The sequence below is a fragment of the Lonchura striata genome, chromosome 18 (assembly GCF_046129695.1).
Source record: "Lonchura striata isolate bLonStr1 chromosome 18, bLonStr1.mat, whole genome shotgun sequence".
Classification (NCBI taxonomy): domain Eukaryota; kingdom Metazoa; phylum Chordata; class Aves; order Passeriformes; family Estrildidae; genus Lonchura; species Lonchura striata.
This window is the reverse complement of record NC_134620.1, coordinates 9,892,545-9,919,267: the sequence shown is the minus strand read 5'-3', so window position 1 is coordinate 9,919,267 and position 26,723 is coordinate 9,892,545. Positions and strand designations below refer to the sequence as shown.

The 26,723-nt window shown below is 40.4% G+C and overlaps 1 protein-coding gene across 1 annotated transcript; it reads right to left on the bottom strand.

Annotated features, from left to right (window-relative positions):
• Window positions 1–83: 83 nt before the first annotated feature.
• KREMEN1 (kringle containing transmembrane protein 1) lies at window positions 84–25,608 on the bottom strand. The gene is made up of 9 exons (XM_021544738.3): window positions 25,296–25,608; window positions 15,631–15,793; window positions 12,690–12,781; window positions 7,984–8,108; window positions 7,392–7,545; window positions 6,242–6,574; window positions 5,486–5,644; window positions 4,215–4,299; window positions 84–3,478 (listed from the first exon to the last, which is right to left on the bottom strand). The coding sequence occupies exons 1-9, from the start codon at window positions 25,372–25,374 to the stop codon at window positions 3,316–3,318; spliced, it is 1,353 nt and encodes a 450-aa protein (XP_021400413.1). The 5' UTR covers window positions 25,375–25,608; the 3' UTR covers window positions 84–3,315.
• Between the last annotated feature and the right edge of the window lie 1,115 nt (window positions 25,609–26,723).

The window sequence follows — 26,723 nt, the reverse complement described above, 5'->3', positions numbered from 1 at the left end:
ATTGCACCACTCCACAGCTGGAAACACCAACACCAGAGTGAGCAGCGGGCCAGAGCAGGAGCTGAAATCCGTGTCAATGGGGAGGCAGCTCCTCAGCAGGATTTGGTTGCCAAATCAGTTGCTTTTGACATTGTAGCCAGTGCCACATTTGCAGCCTGTCCCCATCTTGAGGGGACTGCTAGGCAGGAGCTCAGGAGGCTACAGCTCACATACAATTCCAAACAAATTCTTCTGCAGTTATTTTCAGTTAGTTGCAGAAATGGTGCAGACACCACCATCCTGAGGCGTCCCTGCTCTCCAGCTGCCAGCTCTCAGCTGGCTGTGTAGTAGGGGCATTTCTTTTGTGGGATTACAACACTTGTGCATGGTCACTCTTTTTGCTTCTTTCTCCCCCAAACCCTTACAGCAAAGATCAAAACATGCTGTGTAAATGGATAGCACATCTCTTGGCCATAAATCAGCACAGCCTGAAGTGTCTGCAGTGTGTGTGACACTACCACATTAGGAAAAAATCCACACTGGAGATCTACCTGCTCTTCATGGTCTCAGCCCTGGAAAGTAATAAGTGCTATTTAAGGGACCCTGTCCATGAATTGCCATCCACTGCTCTGTTTGCTAGCACTAGCAATATCTAGAATGAGCCAATTTGAAAAATTCTCAGGGGAGAAGCATGATTTCTTCTATGCTTTATCAGTGTATTACCCATGCACTAATACTAGTCCTGTTTATTGTTGCCATGATCAGTTAATCTGCTGTAAGTGCTGGTTTTATGGGACTTCTGTATATAAATTAGATTAATGCTCCCCATGAAAGTCCCATAAAATACAATTTTATTTTAAAAATATGTCGGGAGCTAAGGGAGCAATGCAAAAATCTCACTTCTTGAATTCTCTAGATTTTTGCATTAGTAGCATCAGTCTTTGTTGCCGTTTGTTATGATATTTTCTCTAATATTATAGTGAAATTAAATTCTTCACTAATGAAGAGAAGTGTAGCATTCTGTATTATTTTCTTTCTGCAGTAGGTGTAAATCAGTCACCAGGTGTTCCTGATGTTTTTTCAGTTTATCACCATTAGGTGACTGCTTTATGAATGCCTCTCTGATAAAATGTTTAACTTGCATTTGATAAGGCAAGCAAAGCTTCATCACTTTGTGATAAGCACTGTGCTTATACCAGCTCCTGTGATTCTCTGCCTGGTTTCCTGTTAGTGCACCAAATTAAGGCTTCTCAGGAACCAACCTGCTTTGTTCTGCTATGAATTTCTGAGGTGAACTCTTTCTCCACACAGCATGATGCAAAACCTTACTTTTAAAAAAGGCAGTTTCAGAACTTCAGACAATGGTTTTTGGTCCAACATGATGACACATAAGAGAGAACCAGCCTATTTTTTACAACTTGTCCTGTCTTCATTTTAGCTAATACTGTAATTATATTTTCCTGTATTCTTTCCAGCAGCTCTTGCAAGGAAGTACTAGATGTTCCCATGCTATTCCATTTTGTTATATAAACAATTCCATAATTGCTGGCTTAGTAAAGTCTGGTTTCTTTTAAGCATGCATTGTGATATTGCTCAGCTGTCTCTAGCACTCATCTGTGGTACATAAATCAAGCTGGATTGAATTCAGTTGAGGTAAAAGACCAGGTCTACAGTGGTAAGGTACAATATTTCACTGCTGAATTCTTTGATGCCCTGTTTTTTCAGTGAAATCTGTAGTTCTCACAAAAAGGAGGGAGTTACAGGTTAAAAAACATAAGGGTAGATACTGGAATGAATTTAAACTCCGTGACAATTTTCTTACTTTTCTTAATTACCTTTTGTAGATGCACGTAATAGATGTTCTCTAACTTCACATCTGGTATATGCAGACCATTGTTACATATTCCAAGTTAACCAGAATTAGTGTAGTTTAATGGTTCTCAGTGAACCTCCTCTAACTAAGTTTAAGGAGTTGCCCACTGTAAACTTTTCCAGTCAGTTTATCTGACATTTGCATTGCCAGTTTTTCCTAAATATCTTGCTGGTCTGAACTTGCTGAGGCTGAAAGACTCACTGCTGATCCCTTGGAATCACTTGTTTCCCACTTGTGGTGGTGGGATGAGAATTCTGAGTATTGTAGATGGACAGCTAATCTACCAAAGAGGAGAAATAGTTAATGCTGTCTGTTGCAATCAAAGAAAATAGTTCACAGATCAGAACCCTACTGATGTGTTAGTTCTTTGACAAGTAAGGCAATTATCTTAAAAATTCAGCTCAGTTTTAGTGTTGCAGGCAAGGAGACACTTCTCACAGGTGAGTGTCAAGGCAGCTGTTTGGTGCATGTTCAGCTGCAAGCCTGGCCCAGCTGAGTTGGTGATAGCAGCCTACAACTTTGTCAATCGTTTGGGCTGCTGAGATCAATACATGACTTCCAGCAAAAATTGGTTAGTCAGCCTCACTGATAAAAATTCAGTGGATTTACAGTATCTTTGGCCAATCCTTTAAGAAGCCCTAAGCTTATACCCAGGATGAATGCTGGCTGTCAGGCTGGAGTACAGTAGTCTTTTAAAGGATCACTATGAACATGAACAAAATTATCATAAACATCAGTGAATGGTTGGTCAGATAGAGTAATTTAAAAGGATTCAATGCACCTGCAGGTCTTGACCTGGCGAGCTCTAGTCAATCAAAATGCATATTTGTAGCTGACTCTTGTTACAGAGGCATCCTGAATTTGATTTTTTATATTTGCATCTCTGCTTGCAGACACAGGAACAGAACGTGCAGAAAGAGCTCTGAGCAACCAGGCTGATAGTTTTTCCAGTCTTTGATTCCCATTCTGCTGTACAGTACCTTTGAGATGTGTTTGCATCAAGGCAAATAAGCTCTGTTTGCTGAACAGGTTAGCAGTATCCTCCTCTGTCTTCAGCCTTGAGAATAAAAGGACTGAAGTAGCCTGATCTAATACAGTGGTGCAGGCAAGGGGGACACAAGAAATCCTCAACCTGTGAAAACCTCTTCAGTTGCCTTGGGCAGGGGTACAGGACATTTGAATTTTACAAGTTTTTACATCTATTTTAAGTGCAATGGTTTAAAGGCAGTAATTAACAGCACTACAGACTTGAGGAGCACCAGGTATTTTAAAATTATTGCTGCAATTAAATCCATTGTCACTGCTATATCCAAGAGAACAGCAGATAGGCAAAGTCACTCAAAGGCCTTTGGAAATGGACTTTTTGGAAAGCAGGTATGAGGTTGGGAGGAAAAAAAAGAGGAAGATTAATCTCAAGTCACCTGGATTCTAAGGAGATGAATTCTTGCAAAATAAAAGACACCTCAGTTTCCCACCAGTGGGTTGCAATCATCTTGTTGATTTCGAAGCTTTTTCTTGAAGATGGATATTGATGTGGATGGTTGGTAAAATATACTCCAGATCTCCCCAGCAGTAGTGACATCACTGCAATCCTCTGTTTCAGCTGCAGCTGGAATCTGGTGGGACCTGGGAAACAGAGAGTTAATTCACTCTTGTGTTATGTGCTTGGGTAGATGTGGCTGTTAATATATCTGCACTGGCAGTGCTCACAGCTTCCACTGCATGTGTGACACTTCTTTCTACCTGCTGTACAAAATGTAGGTTTTTGGAGTGTTTCCTGGCTGGCTTGATCAAATGAAAAGTTAGGTATCCTTCTGCCACCCTATGACAGCACTGACATTAAGCTGAGAGGGCTCTACAGACTAGTTGTTGTTATTATTATAGTTGCTATTAATATGAATTCATTTCCTTGTATATTTAAACATGTTTGTGTTATGTAAATACGATATTCAACATTTTGATTTGCCGATAACTCGCCCATCATTTCATTCAGTGAGTATCCATCTAGAGGACCCAAAATGTACTTGGTAGGAGTGTAGATGTTTTAATTTTCCCTGCAAAGTATTATCATAATTTGACCTCTTCTCACCAAACCTGGATGTCTGATAACATTTTCCTGCTTCCTCCTAAAGTACAAATCTTGTCAAATGAAGAGCAGAAGAGATAGTCTAGTAGAAGATGCTATCCTAACAGACTGGGAAGTTAAAATATGTGCTTATTTAGGATCTTCTATGAGAATACAAATATGTAATAACTAACTAGGAATAAGGCCAATCTGACAATTGGAAGGCAGAGAGGAGCCCCAGGCTTGGTTCAGAGCTGGGATCTTGGTTCTCTGTTGTTGCTTTTGCCTCATACTCACCTCATGGTAACGTGCAGAAGTATCTTTGCTATTATGGCTGTAACACTTAGGATGAGCAGTGCTGTGAGACTGTATATTGTCCATTCTGCAAAAGAGAAGAGGGGGAGCTCTCAGTACATTCATTTATTTACAGATTTTATGGCAAGAATATTGCATGAAAGGAACAAACAGCCTTGTGATGCTTTATTCAAATCTGTAATTTGACAATGCCTTAAACCTACAAGTATTTTCTGCAGTTTGGCACAAACCATACAACTTTCAGTCAGAACTGATTTTTTTCCCTTGTGGAGCTCCTCCCAATAAAACCAGCAAAATTCAAAGCATATACTAGAAAAATTACCTAGGAAAGGAAGCAGAAGTTCCCTTCTACCCACTGCCCCTTCCTCAAAGCATTGCCTGCACATGATGATTTGAACAGTATTTTTGGAACTGCATAAAATCCAAGGGTGCACTTTCTGTTGGCGCTCCTGGGTAGTTGAACACAAGGCAGCTGAGGTGTAACTGTGCTAAGTCAGGCATTAGGCTGGGCCTAGTCCCAGACTATTCCTGGGCATGTTCTGCACCTTGGCTGGTTTGGGTGTGCAGCTCAAGTTTCAGGTCTGGGATGCAGACAGCTTCAGGACTGTGGGAGTGTCCCCAGTGGGACTGAGGCCAGCTCCAATGACATATGAAAGCAAATGGCCAGAGTGGTTTAAAAACAGGAGAGAATAATAGTGATATTCACCAAGAGCGCATTGCCAGCCTTCAATTATTTACAGCTCAGTTATTTCCTGAATTCAGTGATGTCCTGAAGGTGAGTTCTAACCACGTGACAATTCTCAGTGCCACTTCTCCTACACCCATTAACTTGTCTAATCCTCCTTGTGTTATTGATGAGGCTTTGTTAATTGGCGTAATAGGGATGCAAAAAGTGTTTCAAGCTATTCTAGACTCTACAAGTAAAGTTTGCTCTTTTTTTCAGCAACTTGTGCCCTTCTGTGGCATGCAGGTCACTAAAGCTGATCTCAGTAAGGAGGCTGCTCTGGCTCATGCATTTGGAGATGCTTTCATTTTCAAGAACTCATCATCTTCACACTATTTCTGACTTAGGCTGAGAAGTGTTTTGAAATGTAATGAGCAGTTAGTGCCAATTAGACTGAATGAAAATGCATCTGTTAACAAGATGCACAGTGGATCTGCTAATGTGGAGGAGGCAGCAAAGGAAATGGTGACTCTGGATTTTGCTTTGGCAAAATGGATTTTCCCATTTCCACATTTTATTGTGTCATTACCAGGCATGGAGCTGGTTGGATGGCTTGGGCTGGTTGTGATGACATAGAGTATCTTTGATGACCGGGCTGCGTTGATGCTGAGATTTGCTTGTTCATTTATCCTCTCTGGAAGGGTGTGATTCACTGGGATCTTGTTTTGATGCACATTGTCCTTCACAGCTGAAAACACAGGAATAGGATTATAATAAAAATTTCTTAACAGATGTAATTGGACTTTACTTTGTGCTTACAAACAGACATGCTGCTCTCTGGTTTACGTAAGAGAACTCAAATAATCAAATTATATCTCATTCCTAAAAAAGCCTGTACTTCACCAATTTGGGGTTCTCAGAATTTTTCTGGCAGCTGATTGTTCATCATACCAGTAGGTACAACTCAAGGACCAGAACATTTTCTCCTGATGACTTTCAGCTGGAGAGGAAGAGACGGTTGGAAAGAGCCAAGATGAACCAACATACAGATGGATTATGGTTTGTTTTGTTTCCTTTTGGCATTTTCCATTCTGTTTTAATAGGAAGGCATAGAATTGAATTTTTGAAAACCTTTATTTTGCTATTTATGATGTAGCTGACTGGAATGTTCTAAACTGAGAGAAATTTTGGTGAAGCTTTCACCCAGTGAGTAGCGGCAACAAAAGAGATGAAACACCTCTTAGATAAGAGATGAAATATTTGGTCTTTAATTGCCACTTCAGAAATCTCCTGCGTGAATTAAATGCTTCACTGAAAGGTAGAAACAGCAAAGGTAGCCTCTTACCTCTATACCTGATAGCAAATCCCTGGGCTTGATTGATGTCATCTGAGAAAAAGTACAAAATGACAAAATCCAAAGAGATGTTAAAGGTGTGGGGAGGTTTGTTCTTGCCATTAAAACGAGCTAGAACGTGGTAGGTGTAACCATCCAGCAATTCCACCATATCTGTAGCATCTTTGATTTCAAAAAGAACAAAGGTGAAGTGGATTTGAGATGCTCCTGGAACTTGTATGGTCCAATAACAGACTTTTCCTGTGCCATATGTGTCAGGAAAATCTGGGGAATAGATCACAGCTGTAGCAGAAGTGTAATTCCCTCCACAGGCACCAATAAGGGCTGTGAAAACAAGAGGAAAGGGAGAAAAATGGGAAGAAAGGGGAAAAAAAGAGGTAATGCATTAATTTTGAAAAGTTTTAGCACCCTGTAGATTCTAAATGTGACTTGAAGGTACAGCCTGGTTAGGCCAGCAGGATGCACTCTCTGCAGATGCTCTTTCCCTCCCTCAGCACTGGGAGCACAGCTTTTGTTGCCTTTTCTTGGAATACTTATGCCTCATTACTCTGACCTATGCATCAGTCTTGAACACTGCAACTTTCCTTTGTCCATGCGTGTAACCACGTACCCTGTCCTGCATCCCTGCAAAAATGGGGTAAGAGATAAATCACTGATGCAGGGGCTTCTACTCTAAACCTATCAGGCAGGAAAGTGGGTTAGTGATTATTAACTCTCATTTCTTAATAACTGACACTCCTTCACAGCTGTATGAAATTGAAAAGTAAAACACCAGCAAATCCACAGAGCAACTGAAATGCCACCAGCTGACAATGCATATCCGTATATCCATATACAACTTTTTACTCTCTAATAAGATCAATTCTTAGGGAGTTTCTGAGAGCTGACTTAGTACCACTTGTGAGAAAAGTGAGAGAACCTCTGGAGCATGAGCAAGCATAATTTCTTGGAAGAGCTATTCGACATTATTAATGGATGAGAATTTTAGACAGAAATGGAAAGCAGCTTGATTTTATACCGAATGGAGGTGTTTTGCTGTTTGGTGTGCAACAGTTCTCTTTGTTTTGAGCCTTTTCCCTAATTTGCTGAACATGTGAGGCCTCTCCTTTGGGGAAAAAACTGAGCCTGCTTCAATACTTACTGTCAAAAAGAATGACTCTGCCGTCCCCACCGCAGGGCTGAGTGTGGTCTCCAAAGCAAACACTGTTGCATTCCGTACTGGCTGCCTCCCCGTATCTCCAGTAGTCAGGATTATTTCCACAGAAGCAAGCATAACCTGATTCCATGCCTGCAAACTTTGACAACAAAGATGCATAAGGAAGGGAGGAATAGTATTTGAAGGAGTGACAGCAGGAGGTTGTTTGAGCAAGAAAGCTGGCAGCAGGATCTGTGTGTTTTGGAGAAGTATGATTACTCAGAGGAACCACCACAGGCTGTTTTTGTTTGGGCTGTCAGGATGCTACTTAAGACTGGGGGAAAGATGGAATGGAGGGCACCCTGGCACTCACAATTGCTGTAAGCAACCATATGTTCTCATGGCATTGTTCATTAGTCATTTGTCCAGATTCCTCTGGCTGCAGGGAGAAGGCTTGATCTCTGGGGTGGAAATGCAACCTTAGACCTCCCAAAGGTTTAAAAAAAATGGGGAAGAGGAGAAATAGAACAAAGACCTCCAGGCACGTTGCCAGTTTTTTCTTTGAAAACATTTTGTAAATGGATGTCAAAGAAATCACCTTGAACTGCTGGCTGCGGCAGGAGCTGATGCACGTTTGGATTGTGAGTTTATTGGAGGTCTCACTGGTGCCAGTCAGAGGTGGTGGCTCCCCATGGTCCTTGTAACAGCCCAAATTTCCTGGCACTGGCAAGAGTAACACACAACAGTCATTTAAAGTGCCTGTAAACAGCCCTGACCACTTCATGCACTTCCTGTCACTGAGCGGCTCTCTCTGTGTTCTGGGCTTGATGTTGCACTTTGGGAACTCTTTGTTACTCATGCTCTGTATGATTCTTGTCATATTTTCCAAACACACCCAGGGATGAGTGATGGGACAAAAGATATCGTATCATCTCAGCAATATACCTGTAAGACTCTCTAGCTGGTTTCAGTAAGCTGCAGTAAACCAGACAAGATAAATACCTTGTTCATTTCTCCTGAAAGAGGCAATTAAAAAAACCCATGGCATTAATGGGTCCAGGGAGATTGTGGTTTTGTTGTTTTGTTTTGTTTTTTGGGTTTTTTTTTTTTTGTTTGTTTGTTTTTACAAATGCCATGCATATTCTGAAAATGTAAGTTAAACTGTTTGATTTCTGTCTGACCTTCCAAACAATCGCATTCTGGAAGTTCTCGAAACAGGGTATTTGAGGAAGGAAACCAAAACTTTTATATTGTTTTAGAATGAAATTTGGCAAGTTTTATGGGAGGGACTATATACTTAGATAGGGGAATTTCCTGATATTTTAAACTTGATTTTTGATATGGATCTGAAGCATCATACAAAGAGATTAAAAATGAGCACTATTACTTTAAAAAACAACACATCTATTTACATTAATATCATGTTTCAAAGCTCCTTGGTCACTAGGGGAGATCAGAGTTTTCTCCCTTCGGTGCTCTGTTTTTGTTGGTTTTTTTTTGGTTTTGCACTTTTCATCAAAGCACTGGAATTTAGCCATGATCACTCCCCAGAGAGGATATAGAGTACAATACAGTGCTGTGATAATGGCATAAAATTAACCCTTGCCCACTTGTCATATCTATTCACATGCTTGAAATTAAATCTGTTACTAGCTCTATGTTAAGTTTTATTCCTGTGCCAGATTGACATGGATTCTTTTTGTCCACCTAACTGCCACAGCTCTGTGTGACATGATGTGCTCAGAGACCTGTATGAGTGTTTTATTTATGTAGTCATTGGTTATTACAGTACCCAGTAAACTTATTATAAATAATGACATAATGTTGCTTGAAATATTGTTCAGAAATTTTGTTCTCCAAGAATACAATTTCAATTATAAATACTTGCATAGAGTTATGGCTTTGATATGCCCTGCAGCAACATTCATACAAGTACTGAGACTTCAAGTTACAGCCTGATTTTACATACCTTTGGAAATCCCCACTTGCAGCCCCACCCCAGCTGAGTACAGCTGGGCAGATAACTCATGAGAGACCTCATTCTTTTTTGTATTGTGCATGATTTCACAGCAATGAAAAAGTTCCCCAGTTATCCAACCTAGCTCATTTTCCTAAGAGAGCTGGGATTTTAATTTTTTTTAAAGTAGCTTTATTAGTGAGACCTTTCAACCTTTGCTCCAGAGGATTAGTACTTCAGTATGCTAAGAAACCTGAATAATTTGAAAATTTCTTAAATTTTTTAACTAAATCAAACATCCATCCTAAGACTAATAAGTCTCTTTAGTGTCCCAGCAGTATTTTAACCTTCTTTGCTCTTAATATTTAGCCTGCTAAAGAAACTTGGTGAAAAAATGAGGTAGTCAGTGTTCTGCAATTACTGTTCATGCTCACCAGTGATGTTTCACTATTATACTGTCTTCACCCATTTGTATCTATTTGTCCTCTTCTTCTTAAAAGGTCATCTCTTTTGCACAAGCATTTTTCTTTTAAGCAGCATTTGACATAATGAGGTTCTGGCAAACAGCACAGCTTCTGCATTTTACATGTTGAGGCACATATTCAATGTATTAAAATATGGAATTAATCCTTTTGAGCTCAAAACCATGTTCCAACTATGCTCATCTAGCTGTCTTTGAAGAGCCTCCTAGATTTTTGCACTGGTAGCATGCACAAATGGTTTGAGCTGTCCTTGTTCCTGTGTTCCATATAGCTTTGCTTACCTGGCCCTGCCATTTAACACCTCCTCCATATTTCAGTCAGATTTATTACATTACATACATGCACACTGGAAATAAGATTCCAGTAATGAAATCTGTTTATGGGGAGAGAGTCATGTGAGTCATAAACATGAAGATGTAGTTAAGTGGCATAGCAAATCTTTCTTTCTTTTCACATTTTGGAAGTGTAAGTTGTTATTTCCTTTGAACTTAAACCTAACCTCATTAACAAGGAGACCAAAGAAGTCAGGAATAGCTGCAACACTGCAAACAAACCATCTGAAGCATTCAGTTCTGAATCCTCCATGTGAGATGCACATGTTCTCTCAGCACTCAGAGCTGCAGCCTTGCCTTTTATTTTGTTTCTGTCCATTCCAGTCTGCTTAGCAGACATGAAGAAGGAGAGAGGAAGAAAAGGGAAGACAAAGCTCCCCCTGGAGTAACTTACCACTGTCTTCTGTGATTGTGCTCATCCATCTTTATCTAACACTGCTAAATCCTGTACCTTACCTTCTCAGAATGTCAGAACACATTTCTGACTGAAGCATGTAGTGTTATGTAGAAATATTAGGGAATGAGACACATGAGATAATCATGTGAATTCATCACCATAATGAAAAGTTCTTAACTGTAGATTCTTAATTATTGCTCAGATGAATCATTGCATGCAAATCTCTCTAGGCAATCAAGATGCTTCTTGTTGCTGGCACTGCCATGGTATTATGTGGGCACAGTTAATAGGTAACTTATGTTCCAGATACCTTCCTAGTAGTAAATATCATTAAGGAAAAGAAGCTTATATAAGAAATTTTTCTCTAAAAATTTTTGAATAGTTTTTTTTTTTTAATAATTGCTTTCTTGCTCCATCACAAAAGTCAAGTTTTGTATTGTGCACTTCACAAGATATTTTGATGGTCCTATGACATAGCATCATGCTTACTGAAAACAGAAAGTCTAGTGAAAATAAAAGATTTTTTTACACAGCTTCATAAACCATGAGGTTTGTATTAAGATTTGGATGGGCTTGCAATGTACAGTTTGCTCTAAATTGCTGCAATTCCTTTTTCTAGTATCAAGTTTCAGTGCAATGCTTGAAGCAGCTGCTACTGGTCAAAAGGACATTTTGTAAATGTAAGTCTGGATTATCTGTGCAAGTAAGTGTCCAAGTTTAAATCCTCTGCTCCCCACCACAGAGAAAATGAGCGAGGCTGGTTTTAAAAGGATCCTTTGTGTAGAACAAATGGAGTGGAGAGAATTTGCCTTTCAGCTTTTTTTCCTCGTGTCATATCCAGATAATTTGTTAACATCTGTGGTCTTTAAAGAAAATGCAAATTCTTTCATTTTAGACCAAGTTAAATTTCTTAATTAGGAGGGTCAAGTTTCTTAAATCATACCTGGTATAAGAGTAAAATAAGAGTAAGATGTCCTCTGAAAAATGAATATCAGAGTGTTGAATGATTTTGTGTTATTTAAATTAGACTCTTTAATCTGTATTTAAGTCTAGGTGAAAGGCATCTGTCTCAAGGTCACACTTATGTATGTATAGCATGAAGATGTGAGTCATTCACATTCATAAAACCAAAACAACAAAGCTGTGAAAAAAGTTTAAAAAATCACTTCAGCTCCATGTTTCTTGTCTGGTTTTGTTTTCTTAACTTCAAGTAAGAAATGTACTTCCAGTCAAATATGTACAAATGGACACCTGCTCTGGTGCTTAGCAGTGAAGATCTAAGTTATGCCTTAGAAACAGAGGATACTTGCACAAAAGAAGTTAGGAAAGCAAGTGAAGACATTAATTATTAGACTTATTAAAATATGTAGCTATGGTTGCTTGTTAACATTCAAATATTATCTTAGTATTTGGGCATATTTTAAAGAATGTGATTTGGGAAAGAAAATTTTGGAAGATACTGACACAAATCATGACACTGTGGATGCAGTAAAAAATAGAATATATGAAAAATATTCTGGAAAGAAGCTTCATGTGTGTAGCTTGTAAATTATCTGATTTTAAAAAAAAAAATCAAAGTCCAGGTTGTGGTTTCACAGCAATGTTAAGTATCTGCACCTGCCAGAGGCAGAATTCTACTCCAGAGTTCTCATATAGCACCTTTTCACTGTGTCCTCTCATATTCTTTTAATGTTTTCCTCCAAGCAATTCTGTGTAGGTTACTCTATACACATTAAATTAATGCAATTCATTATGTGAGCTAATTGCAATGGATAGACACATAAATACCTTGTAAAAACTTTCCTTTTTTTCGTCCTCTAGATTTTAATAAATTAATGATCTATGGATTCAAAGAGCTAGCAGTACTTCCCAAGTTTTGTGTGATTCCCTATCATATGGCATTATTTGTAAATAATATAATCCAGTAATTCTGAGATAAAATGAAAACGATAACAGTGGAGGAACAATTCAGTAAGCTTGTCATTAACTCTAAGAAACCTAAAATACACCTTAGTCTGCAACTGAAAATAAGCTGTTTTGCCTTATCCTAGTTTGTGTTTGGAAAACAATACCCACTGTTGTGTAACTGGCAGACTCTGCTCAACTGAGATGCAGGCCTAAAAAAATTGCTCTTACTTCGGCAGGATGGAATCTCACAGTATTTCCAGTATATTCCATCTTCATGTTCTGCAATATAGCACCATGGGCTGACATCCCCATCGGGGTTTCTGAAAGAGAAAAAATTCATCAATTTTTTTTCAAAACCACACCAAAAAAATCAATCTTATTGAGCTTCAATGGCATTACTATTTTTTGCTCTTGTACCTACCGAAAAATGCCAAGTTGTTCATTGTCAGAAAGTTTAGAAAGCTTTGATTATTACAGTATTCATCAAGCATAAGATACTAGTAATGTCTAAAATATAGCTTTGTTTTACTCTAATGTTAAAAGGTGCAGAGCTATTTCTGGTCAGTACTGACAGAGAGGAAGATTTTCTGCCCCATGTCCTGTGTACAGGTTCCATAGACTCATAAACTTGATTTTCTGCCTTGGTACATAATACTCCAGACTCTAGCTTTCTGTGTGTATAGTGATAAAAACACTTAGTTGATAAAGGCTTCTGGGAAAGATTGAATTATTTTCTTCCCTTTCAATAAAACTGACTAATTCCATTCCAGTGATCTCTTTATATTGATGGTAAATTCCTTATACGTACATGATGATGATCACTATTTTTATAATTATTTTCTGCTGTGTAGCACTGCTTACAAATGCATACCTAATTAGTCATTAGGTTATTTAAAGTTTTTCTATATACACTGTGAAAGGCTATTCACATTGCAAAGATCTATTTAAGAGAACAAATTCTTATTTTGGACAGTCAGGTTGAAATATGACTTTTTCTTTTAACTAGGACCAGTTGCAATCTTTTTATCATGTGCTTTGGCATGAATTCTATTAATGACACGGCCCTACTGAAGTGTCAGTTCAGCTGCATGTTGTCATTTATGCCTATTAACAACTCTTTTGTGGGAGATCCAATTTTAGAAATTCTGTGGATGTTTTTTGGTCAAATAGCAGACTGCTGAAAACAACTGGTGAGTTGAATGCAGTTTAGATGACTAAAATGTTGCTAGTTAGGCTTTCAAAAAGATTAGTAGAGGCAATGGACCAGGAAAGTCTAAGACTAGCTATGCTAGGAATTTAGGTGTAATACAAGAACCTCCAGTAGCTAAAAGAAGTGGAAGACTGAAACCAAGTGACGCTTGTACTTGCACATACCAATTTTCCCTTGTTTCCAGAGTTACAGGAACTTTTGCAATTACATCTTCGTGACAGAAACCGTATGTCTGGAATTCAATCATGAGAATGGCACTCTACATATAAATGCCTTAAAAATGCGAGGAAATTGGAGAGAAACATCATTAATATCTTTAGAAATCTTTGTCTTCAACCTCAGAAGTGCACGGCAGTTAGAAAACAACTCTCTGCCTTTCAAAATCTCCAAAAATTTCAGTCCTCATAATTTTGTTACGGTTGAAGTGAGTGGAACGCTATGAAGCATTTCCATCTTGACAGGGTGTCTTGCAGTAAACAAAGTATTCCAAGTGAGGACCACCCATGCAGAGGTAACATGCTTCTGATTAATACTGCAAGTGTAAAATTTGATTGTTCAAATGTTGTCCCCAAAATCAAATCTCAAAGTGATGTATTATGCCTTAAAGAAAGCCTTGTGAGGTACGCGCTGCCTGAGAAAAGGGAAAATCAACTTGTCCATTGTCATCAAGCAGATGAGTGTCAGAGAAAGAGCTAAAACAGCTGTATCACAGGCCTCAACAACATTTGCATGCTATAGATATACTCTGGCACTCTTAGTGACTTTCCAAGCTGTCTTTCAAGAGATTGTGAAGTTAAAAGTAATCCATTAGCTAGGACTGTCATTCCATACACCTGTGAAGATATTCCTAGGCCAAGTAATATAAGGAAGAAAATGAGGATAATCTAATACCTAGCAGACTCAGGTAAAAAAGCTCTTTTTGGCAATTAAGTAATTTCTCAGGTTTACCTATCATATTATCGGTTTCTTGCTCCTTGTAGCATTTACCAAGTTCTCATTTGCTAGGTAAAGCAAGTTTCAAGTAAGTGTATTTTGAGTATCTGGATAAACATTCAGTTTCTCATGCATGTTTTTGCACAGTTTGTACATGTTTTGCTTTGTACTAACTAAAATATTAGCCAAAGATGACTGCCAGAAGTAAGATCCTGTAGATACAGCCTGTCTAGAATATTGCCACACAGCAACAATCAAAATTACATTCTTGATTCTGCTATTTGTATCAGAAAGAATTCAGTGGCCACTATATTTTTCCCAGCTCTGTATTAGTATGCCTGCTGAGACACAGAGCTCAAAAGAAGCCTGCAGACCCTAAACATCTCTGAACTTAAGTTCTGATATGGCTCCTAAATTCTGAAGTTCTTATTTAAGCTTTGTTCTAAGTTCTCTCCACAGTTATAGAGGACTTTCTCTAGAAGGCAAGGAAACAGAAGTGCATCTCTCATGGCTTAATTTGGTACTGTAACCCCTGACAGATGAGCTTCTGAATTCAAATAACTCTAAATCACTGATGCTCACTTAGAATTTTTAGTGACTACATGAACTTTCATTAGCAGAAAACTTTAGCACAAAACTTGGGAAGTGTAACAGAACCAGGCTTATGTGTGAGGATAAAAACCATCCAGAGACTCCTCCAGACAGTCACTGTACTGCTGTAGTTCTATATTTTTTTTATTCCACCTTTTCATTTATGTAATCCACAGTCTTTCTCTGTCATGCCACCTTATAATTTGGACACATGATAGGGACTGCTGAAAAAGTGTGGGAGCTGGGTTGAAAAAGTTATTCTACTAATGGTGCTGATAGATTCAGGGTACTGATAACAGGGTAAACCAAAAAGTGTTAGGTACCCATGGTTCTGACATTCTTCACTGCATGACAGGACAATTCCTAATTTTCTGTCAACTGCTTGAAGTAACACTAGTTATTCAGGCAATGTTAAAGCAATGTGATATTTCTTACCTGCAGTAGTTATGCTCTCCAAGCCCTCCCTCCCCATTGGGATATTTCACAGTATTATAAGGATGCTCAAAGGTCTCATTCCAAAAAAGACAAGGTTTCCCTGCATTTTGGGAGGTCTGGTTCTGAGTGCCACGATAGTCAGCCCCATTTGCTGTATAACATTCTGGAAAAAAAGAGAAATGGAAAAAGAAAGAATGTATGTAGGTTTAGTGTTTGTTCTTCCTTCACACTCCACCCCATATCCAATGGACCATGTTTCCTGCATTGTTTAAGCAGCTAAAGATGCTGGCTAGGATTTAAGCTTTCTCTCAGTCAAACCTTTCTTCAAGAGATTATGATGTCATTACTTTAATAAACAAATGTATAAGACAGTTCTGAAGAGTTTACACAGTTAACATGCATTTTCTGAGTAACATAATATTTTTTTACTGTTTTCCTTGTGTTTTACTCATGAGGATGACTCTGTGACTTGTTAATTTTCCAAAGATGAAATCATATGACATTATCAGTCTGCTACTTATCAACATATTAACCAAAATCTCATGCCACTTCAGCTAAACTTGTGACTATCTGTACTTTTTAAAGTGAAGATTTTGTAAGCATGGATCTTACCAAGGTGTACATTCTGATTAAGAAAAATTCTTACAGATTGAATTGCCTTAGAAAGGGACCTCCTTCAGCAGAGTATAATCACAGTACTGTGATTTGCTACTAAATACTTTCAGATTAGAAAGTATAGGTCAGTATTCTTCTGCCTCACTCATATTTTTCCCACTTAATTTGTTTTCCTAGCCCCCTAATACTCTGCAATTTAGAAACCAAAGTAGAGAATGATTTCACTAAAGATATTAGCTCTTTCTCAGCTGAACTACTAATTTCATGCTGCCTGGCTTTGCTGGGCCTTGTTAATCACAGAATTGTAGAATGGTTCAGGATGACAGGGACCTTAAAGAACATCCTTAAAGTTCCAATCCCCCTGCCATGTTCATTGGACATCTTCTGATGAAACCGATATCCAAATGCATGAACAATTTTACTTTTGCTGAAATTGCCAAGCATTTTTGATAAAATTATGCAATGTGAGTGTGGCAGAGCATGGCAACAAGTTGCCCAGCGGGGCTGTAGAATCCATCCTTGGAGATATTCCAAAGCCATCTGGACATGGTCCTGGTCAATCTGCTTTAGGTGACTATGCTTGAGCACACCAGTTGGACAACGTGACCTCCAGAGGTCACTTTCATCTCAACCATTCTGTGATTATCTTCCAGGAAGAATCATTATAATTAGTTTAACATAAATAAGTCCATCCTCCTTATAATTAATAGTTGCTAACATTTATCATCCTTGCATTTATTTAAGAATAGGATTAAAACTTAACAGTCTGTGACAGAATTAAAACTGCTGCATTATACTGCTGTAAACATTTCTTTGTACTGGACAGCATTATTGGAGAAAGTTATTGAAAATTAGCTTTCTGCTAACTACAGGCTGTGAAACCTCCTGTTTCATCTGATAGTATTCTTTGTAGAAACCATATTGCAGCTGCAGAGATGTTCTACTGCCCTGAGGGAGTGGGAGAGTGCTGAAGTATGTGCTGATCTCAGGTGTCCCTCATGAAATCTGACTTACAAAACAAGTCTAGAAAGACCTGAATGGCTGCAGTTGGAAGAAGAAAAAAAAACCCACCCACATTTTAGTTCTGATATTAACAGTACACTGTTTTTCTATTTAGAACTACTGTAGAAGAAGGAAAAATGTATTATTAAAACCATGCCTCTGAAATTAGTTTAGTCTGGGTTCACAAATATCAGAATGGTACAATTATAATAATTATTTCAGAGTTCTATTAAACAGCAGATGAAAGACAATGGTTTTGTGCTTTCCCTGTTCATTTTCGTGCCTAGGCAAGTTTGGATTTCTATTAAATGAAATTTTGTTGCTGAAGGCACGCAGAAGAGGTGTCTGCACAGCCATTAATGTATTCTGCTATCATCTGTGGACAGAAAGCTGTATAATTTAACAAAAACAAGCTTCAGGTCAATACTCCTCCTTACTGTAATTTACCTGCCTTAACAAAACAGGTGGGCTGCATGCATTTGCTTAAAAATGCAAATCTGAGTTTCCAGTAGTCAGGCCACCACAGATATTTGTGTAAACATGAAAAAAAAAAAAAAAACCACTTTAAGGTCATAACTGTGTTGCAACTTTCTTCAGTACCTCTTTTGCTTTGCAGTTTATATAAAAGCTTTTGTAGGTTATAGATTAAAAATACAAGCTGATGAATTTTAGCAGAAAAGAGAGAAAAATGTTATCCAAATATAAGCAAAATAATAAGCAACAAAAAGTATTTGTGAAAAGTGACTAGCACATCCAGAAAAGAAATCTATGTTAGCTTTCTACTTTTTTTTTTTTTTTTTTTCTTCTTACTCCTAAATGAAAAGCAATATATACTTCCATCTCCTCAGAAATTTAAAGAATGCTACAATACCTGGATTTAGTCTGGCACACAAACTAAACTGAAGTTAACTTCAGTCATTTTAGGATCTGCTAAGACTGGCCCATGCTTTAACTTGAAGCAGTGACTGACTTAGATTTTCATGTCAGTTTTTTTTAACTGATTTTTTTTCAAACCTCACTGCACTTTAAGAAAAAAAGGAAGAGTCAGAGCCCACCTATCTCTCTTCTTTCCTCTTAACTGCAGCTTTTTGTGCCCCAGACAATAGGTAGCTGTACCAGTGCCCCTGTGTTCCTTTGTGCTATCAAGATATTTGGTGCAAATGTTTCAGCTGAGTGGTAACAAAGCTCCCCTAGCTTAGATGTGGATGTGGAAATGGGAGGCAGTGAGGTACCACGAAAAATCATTGATTATCCCTGAAACACTGAAGTGAAAACTTTAAGTCATGGAATTTAGGAGCTGTTATCAAATGAAATACAAAACCTTTTGTATTACAGAGAATTTGGATCTTCTTAAGGATTAATAATGATTTTGCTATAGCATGGGAGTGCAATATTTTCGAATAAATATTGGCATTTGAAAAAATCTGGTCAGTTGTCCTTGCTAAGCTCCCTCCTGGTTTCTTCTGCACCTGCTCACTGGCTAAGCATGGGAAACTGAAAAGTCCTCGATTTAGAGTAAGCACTACTTGGTAACAACTAAAAAATTCTTCTGTTTATCACACATAGTGATTTCATCATATTTTGCTGCATGACAGCCAAGACACTACCTTAGTGATTTCACCATGAAATTAATACTCCCAATGTGCTGAAGGTGCATGTTTTGTCTGCAGAAAGGCCACTGCCCTCTCTATTTCAAATCCAAGCCCTAAGATTCTGGAGAACAGGAGGTTAGAACCTCCAACCTGGTGCAATAATTCTGTGAAAAGATGAGCTTAAAAAAAGGTCACCTAGATTTGTCTGCACAAAACTAATTCAGATGAGGTCATCTAAATTAAAGTCAGAAAAGACTGGACTGAACACTGCTGGTAAAACTCTTTGGCTTATTCATATCACCTGATTTCTCTTTGGAAGGTTATGCAAAAGGGAGGGGGGAAAGAGTAAATCAACCAGCGAAAACCACCTCTCTGTGTTGTGGCACCCTTAGGTTGAGTGATACTTCCATAATACTTCAGAATATGAAGTCCCTCACTTGGAATGTAACATCAGACTCAAGAAAATTCATACTGGTTTTGTGAATTTCAGCAAGCCTTTTTCCTTAAAGTTTTGTAAGATTATGGTAAACTGTGACTGTAATTTGTAAGATTATGACAACTGTGAGAGGTCTGTATCCAAGTCCTCTCCCAGTGGCAAGGACAAACACCTTGTGGACACTAGAGCTGACAGCCCCCAAGAAGGCATCAGGTTGCCACTGTGCTTGATAGATTTGCCACGTGGATTTTGTTCATGCACGCAAGGCTCAGACTATCCTGTCAGCTATAAACTTCTACTAAAACACCAGGGTTTCAGACAGGACATGAAGAATGCTGTGACCACTCAAATCTAGAAGTGTGTGACCTCATACTTCTAAGATCTCAGTCAGCTGGGTTTCAGACATAGTCTAAAGTAGAGGCTTATGTCAAATCTGTGATTAGAATCAGTGTCCATGATGATTTCACTCAATTAACTGCCTAATGACCCTGCTGCTTCTGCTGTGTCATGGGGATGTCTGTAAACAGAATTAATCAGAGATTAATCAGAGAACCTTTGCAGTGGTTCTAGTCACAAAAGGTTCCAACAGATGCTGTTCAGGCTAATGTTCATGAGCCTTGGTGAGAAATCACAGACAGCATTTTGTTGTCAGGGCTGTTTTGTTTTCAACACATCAGGTGCCATGGTTGACAGCAAGTAACATTTTAAAATGAATGCTGAGACTAGGTAAGTATGTACTGAGTGACAACTGCTAGAACAAAAAAGCAGAAAACAAGACTAGGGATGTTGTCCACTGTAAGTGAATACTCAGTGTGTGATACAGGTTCACAATTAGTTTTATTAGAGCCAGATCAACATTTGGAAGATCAAACAGCAGCTGTTGTAGAAATTCTTTCCATCTGTGTCGGTTTCTTCTTCAATGTAGGGACCTTACAATGATCATTTTCCTTTGTTACTTTGGGACTGCATGGCTGCCTGCACTCCACATGGGCGCCACTTTAGGATCATTTGAAAAATTAAGGTAGTGCAGACTATAACAGCCTGATGTTTTACTGGTGATAAATCACTGACATTTCAGTGTCTGCATTGGCTTCCAATGATTTTTCTCAAAGACATCTATCTAGAGACACTACAAATTGCAGACTGAAGGGATGGAGGTTTTAGGATGGTTTAAATGACTTCTTAGAGTACTTTCCAAGTTTGAGGTCTGTACATAGCTTTTGAAACTGAAAATTCAGAATGACAAACTTCTTCCTATTCCACTGGAGAGAAAAAAAAAAAACCAAACCAAACCACTTTGCTTAATGTTTTCATAGCTACTTGGAGCACTGAGTAATGTCAGAGAGACTGACAACAATTATCAACCTGAAACTAGCCTACCCAAGCCAGGAATTATCCTACCACCTACTGCCCAACAAAAAGCAAAGTTTTCTTTTAAAGATCTGCAGATTAATGAAAGATAAATGAAAGTGGCTACTATTTAAATCTTGGGTTTCATTACAGCAGTGTAATTAAATGAAAGGTTGGACCAAAAATTAAAGGTTCCTTGAATTTACGTGGTATAACTGCCTGCTCAGTTTTCACTTGTTTTTCCTACAGCCTTTTAGAGAAGTCAGAAAAATGCTTAAGCAGAATATAAGGGTATGAAACCAAGGGTGCCAGGTCCGATAATGACTCAGTGTGGGTTGCCTGATGCATGTGCTAGCAGAGTATTCCAAGAATAATTTTAAGTCATTTCCATTCTATCTAAACTGCTCTAGCTCTTGCTGGAGATTGCAATTTAAGCACTCCTCCTTAAATGAAAGCACTGTATCTAGGTGCAGATGGCAACAGTTACAGGCACTAACCAGATGCTGCAGTCTCTAATTTGATTGAAAGGGTATAATTAGACAGCAGAAACACTTCAATGAGAAAGTAACGCACAGAGGAAAGGACAGAAACCACTTAACTGATGCCAAGATACCCCGGCAGTGACAGAGACAGGGGCCCACGGCTGGAAGGGGCAGAACACCACATCACCTTCTTCAAATGAGAACATTTTTGTTTCCCTAGAGATGTGAATAGGGATTCTATTATCATAGGTTGCCACAGTTCTTCATGTGGGAACACTGATTAAAACCAGAAGAAGCTTCAGGAGATGAAAGACACAAATATGGCTTCTGTGGTCATTATTAAAAATATTTTTAGCATTGCAATGGTTTTCTTTGAAGATGCAGTTTTATCGACTGAACCAAAAGTTAATTTGCATACTATCATATGAATGGTCAGGGAAAAAAAAAGAAATCTCATTCCATATTATGTTATGATGCAAAATAAATGCTTGTGGGAAGGATAAGGCTGATTTAGCTCTACCGAGTAAAAAAAAGAGTGTATTATTTTTACATTTCAATACTTTTCTATTCCAATTCATACTAATATCATATGACCCCTCATCAAAACTATCAGGCTTCTGTGTCTGTGCCATAACAGCAAGAACCTCCCACAATAGAACAGTTGATATAAGCTAAAGAAAAACCATCAAAAAGAATTATCTTTGTTTAAAATTGCAATTTTCAAAGTTCCTAGGAAACAACTCCCCATTTCTTAAACCAGACAGTTAAATTTTGATGTGATGCCATGAGGGCAATTGATCAGCTGATCATTTTTTCCTTTACAACGTGGAGGCACTCCACATGTATTTTAAGAATTGTATCCTGCTCATTCTACATATCCATGCAAACACACACACAGACATACACATACAATTTTTGAAAGTCCTCAAATGCAGGACTTGCAAATGCAAGAATTGCTAGTCAGAATTAGAGACCTAATTAGCATTGGTCTAAGCCAGAGAGTAGCCACAGTGATTGTCTGATTATACTTGAATTATGCCACCTGAGATTTGATCAAACCTTGACTGAAGCATCTGTCTTGTAAAAATGTACATTCCTGGAAATGTACAGACATGCAGAGCTGATACTTGTGTTCTCTGGCAGTGTGTGAGCTGTCATATATGTGAACTTGCTATCCTTGTGAAATTTTGACTCTAATCATCAAGCTAATTACTTTCCATCACTTTTTTTTGTAAAAAAAAAAAAAAATCTGTCTGGCCAGATCTTTTCTGGAACATGTTGGAAGCAGGCAAGTTAGGTTATGAGCACAAGAGACAGTTCCCATTATTTCTAAATGTATTCTGTCCCTTTTGTCTTTTTATTTGTACAATACAAACATGCTGTATTAGCCAGAGCTTTGCAGCTGCTGGCTGGTCCTCGGCCACAAGATGCAAACACACTTGCTTGCCTTGTGATTCTTTATCACTGGAAGTAAGAATGCGTGATGTGACCTCATAAGAATTTCTGTTCCTTAATACACCCATTTGTTTTCTTTCTTTGTGAAGTTTTAAAACTGTTCTTCCCTTGTCAAGTGTGGCAGGCTGAATCCCTTTGGCAATTTTATCAGGATGGGCCATAGCCACTGTGTGGATGAAGGGAGTGGTCAGTTGCACAACCGTTATGGTGTGATATGACAAAAATAAAAATTTTGCAGCTGGCAGCATGTAATCCCGGCCTCCCTCCTACTTCTTTGGCTCCATCCTGCTTAAATCCATTCACATAACTCTGGATTTTGAGTTATGGTCTATGCATGTACAAGCATGGTATACTGAAATGTCTGACTATTTCATCCCCTATCTGCCTAGTTAAAAAGAAAAAAAAATTGCTTTTTAAAGTATTTTCATGGGGCTTGCTTATGGCATCTCAAGTAGAACTGCTTCTCTGAATCACCAAGGCATAGACAGAATAAGATGACAAGAGATACCAGGTTTGTAAGAGAAGGCTGGAATAACAGCTCAGAGGAAAGACTCAGCTGGGAAAAAAACAAGGACATGGTGACTAAGTATTGCTAAATGGAAAGAAAACAGAAAGGAAAAAGAGATTGATAATCACATACATTTCTGATGGGGAAATTAAATGAATGGTATAAATACAGAAACTAGAAATTATAACTTATTGCACTGAGTATATAAAATAACATTTGTTCACCAAGACTAACATTTGCTGAAGGGATTTCCATTTCTTTGGCCTTGTAACACAAAACTCACCGAATTCAAACAGTCCTTTAATGGTAGGTAATCTATCCACACACTTCTTATTTCTGATCCACTTGAGAAATCATGTATGGCTGATGTTTGAATGCACAAATGCCAAGGTTTGAATGCAGAAATGTCAGTGCTTGAATTAATAGAAACTGTTAAACATCGCATGGCAAAGCAGAAACATTATGTGCAAAGTACCATAGTACTATGTGCAAAATTGGTTGTTAATTCACTTCCATTTCTGACAACTGGAGTAATTTTTCATATAGTAATTCCAGAAGTTTTTCTCCTATCTTAGCAAATGATGATGACAGAGTCTTTATTTTGACTGCACTTTACAATAAGCTTGTAAGAACATGCATTAAAAAACCAAAACAAGGAATAGGCATTAAAAACATACCATACTACAAACTGCCTTCCAAAAGCAATAGTAATGTTTGTCATTTCAGAATTCTGCTAGTTTCAAGTGCAACCTGACACAGCTGATCCTATTTCAGTTCTGTGGGATTAAGGGTCAAGACAAAGACCCTGATGTGTACCTTGTGCAGATTAGGAACTCTGCAGATCCTGTACATGCCATACAAATTACAAGTTGCTGTATTTGAACTGTTTCCAGGTTCTTTAGCAGAAGACACATGGGTGGCAGTGCTTTCTAGATCCATTCTCCTTTGCTACACCTTCATTTGGAGGCATTATAGACTCTTCCCTCCTCCCCCTGCCCCAGCTGCTTGTGCTCAGGCATTTCTGTCCTCTTTACCAGCCAAACATTCATGCTGAGCCATATCCTCCACTTGCTGTCACACAGCCCTCTGTGAGAGACATGGAGTGTTCTGTTCAGAAACCTTACAAGCAAACATTCTTCAACCTAAGCAAAGAAAGGAGTATCCAGTCTGTGCACCAAGCATGTCCTAATGGTACTGGGAATGGACTCTTAGACATGGTCCCTGTCTAGGCAGCTCTCTAAACTCTTATCTGAAAATACTCTCATGTTTTACTTCTGAGAAGAAGTAAAACTTACCAGAACGTTTACTTGTAAAAAGTCTTTTATTCCCTGAAAATGGCTATGCAAGTATTTTCCAGATCTAATTAGGCACATCTACAAAAACTTGATGAGCAAGTATGTGTTCAAGAAGAAGTAGAGCAAATGCTACTTTGTAAGAAGAAACAGCAATTAAGAATATACAAAATGTATCCAGAAGGACCACACATCTGATGCCTTTGACGCTGTGACCATCTGGAACTGCCACTTCTGATCTTGCAAAGCATGGCCAATGTTTACCAGAGAACCATAGTACTTGAAATCATTAGTAACAACTTAAACGAGGACAAAAGAGTGCCTAGAAATTTTAAGTGAAAAATCACCTTAGGAAGTGAAGCTTTAGGCTTCCCCGACTCCTGGGCTGAACGAGAGCCTAAATGGTGAGAGGAGCCCAGGCTTGGCCGGGAGCTGGGGCAGCACACTGCGGGCAGGCGGGATGCTCGCCCTTCAAGCTCTGGCTCTGCTGCCCCAGGTTTTCCCCCGGTGACACGAACAATCGCACGCCCCTCTCCCTTTAACTGCCTCCATTCCGCAGACCCTAGCTATAAAGAACCACTTTAACAGAGAGACGTGCTGCTCTTCTTTCTCTTACACCATGCTTCCATAGGGAATTCCGAGCTCCCAGTTTCAGCCAGGAGCTGAGCTGGGAAGAGCCTCAAACACCCACGAACAGCACGGAAAATCACCCGCTGCGAGCTTGCACGAGCAGCTTCGAGCCCGGCACGGCTCTGGCGAGCAGGAAGGGACGTCGTCGCGACCTCGAAGAGGCGCTGCCGGCCGGCGGAGCCCTTCCGCGGCGGGCTGAGGGTCGGCGGAGCTCGGGGAGAGGCGGCCCCGCTCCCCCGGCGCTCAGCCCTGCAGGAGCTCGCCGATCGCGCCCCCCTCCCGGCTCCCCGGAGCGGCACTCACCGGACAGGACGGGCTCGCGGCAGCAGCTCAGCGCCAGCCCGGAGAAGGCCAGGACGGCGGCGAGGGCGGGACGCTCCATAGGCAGCGGCCGCCGGGCCGCGCCGCGCTCGCAGGCGGCAGCCCCGGCTCTCCGGGGGTGGCAGGCGGCCGGGAAGAGCGCAAAGTGCGGGAAGCGGAGGCCCTACAGCATGTGTCCTGTAAGTGCGCCCCGGCGAGGTGCCGAGTGGCAGATGAGGGATCCTATTACCAGCCATGTGACAGGAAAGGATAGAGACCGACATCCCAACCTGCTGCCGGCGCGGGACCGCGGGGCTGCCGCTTCCACTTCTGACACCGACAGGTTCGGGCTGGTGGCGTTCAGCCCCGGGGCAGCGCTTTGGCCCCGCGGAGCCCTCCTCGCTGGCCGGGATGCCTCGCCACACACACACACACAAACACACACAAACACACAGACTCCTCCATCCCACCCAAGCCTTACTCTCGTCACTCCCCTCGTAGCCAGTGTCCCGCGGAAGAGGTCGGGCAAGAACCCGGCATCCCCGTGGCCTGGCGCGGCCGGCGCTGCCCCTCCGCCCGCTGGGCTCTCCGGGGGTGTCGGAGCCGACGGGCGAGCGCAGGTGCAGCCCGGCTCTGCTCCCCTGAAGCCGCGAAGGCACGGAGGGACGGGGCACAGGGAGGGAACGCTGCAAACTTTCTGAGGGACGCGGGCACGAGCGGCCCCGCGGGCGGCGAGGCGCCAGCGCCTCACGCTGCGATTTGAGGCGTCGTTCTAAAAGTGACGAGGCACCACCCGGCCCGCAGAAGTGACCGGGCGGCGGAGCCGTGCCGGGGCAGCGCTGGCAGAAAGCAGCGCGGCTGCTGAAGCCGCCGTGTCCCCCGCAGGCCGCGTCCCGAGGCGGGCGGAGCTGAGGCCGGGCGGGAGCCGCTGTCCCGGCCGCGGGTGGCAGGGAGAGGAACAGGGACAGCCGCACAGACAGACAGCCACACAAACAGGAGCACAGCGCACAGACAGCCACACAAACAGGAGCACAGCGCACAGACAGCCACACAAACAGGAACACGGCCAGCCACAGGAGCCCACCACGCCCAGGGAGCCGGGACACTGGCGGGTGGGCACGGACACGGGGACGTGAGGGGACACCCACGCCTAGAGCGCAACACACGCCCAGAGCGAAGGACACAAACCGGTCCCCAGCCGAAAGGAGCATCCTCGCGTTCTGAAAATGCACGTGCCGGAAGATAGGGTTTGTGGTTTGTTTCGTTTGGGTTTTTTGTTTGTTTGTTTGTTTTCTTTCATCTACCTGAAGATACCAAAGTGTCAAGGTGGTAATGTCAAGCAATCGTCTAAACTTCTACGAAGTTCTTACCTGGCCTGTGAGACATTTTAGTAATGATACAAAGAAGCAACCAACATGAAAAATACCCCCA

Bases quoted from the DNA above. Each gene is read 5' to 3' on its own strand.
- KREMEN1 (XM_021544738.3), bottom strand. From the start codon at position 25,374: ATGGAGCGTCCCGCCCTCGCCGCCGTCCTGGCCTTCTCCGGGCTGGCG. The intron at 7,546-7,983 runs GTGATTTCTTTG...TTGTTGTCAAAG, and splicing joins GCCGCAGCCAGCAGTTCAAG to TTTGCAGGCATGGAATCAGG. The intron at 4,300-5,485 runs GTAATGACACAA...TCTCTTTTGCAG, and splicing joins TCCAACCAGCTCCATGCCTG to AATGGACAATATACAGTCTC.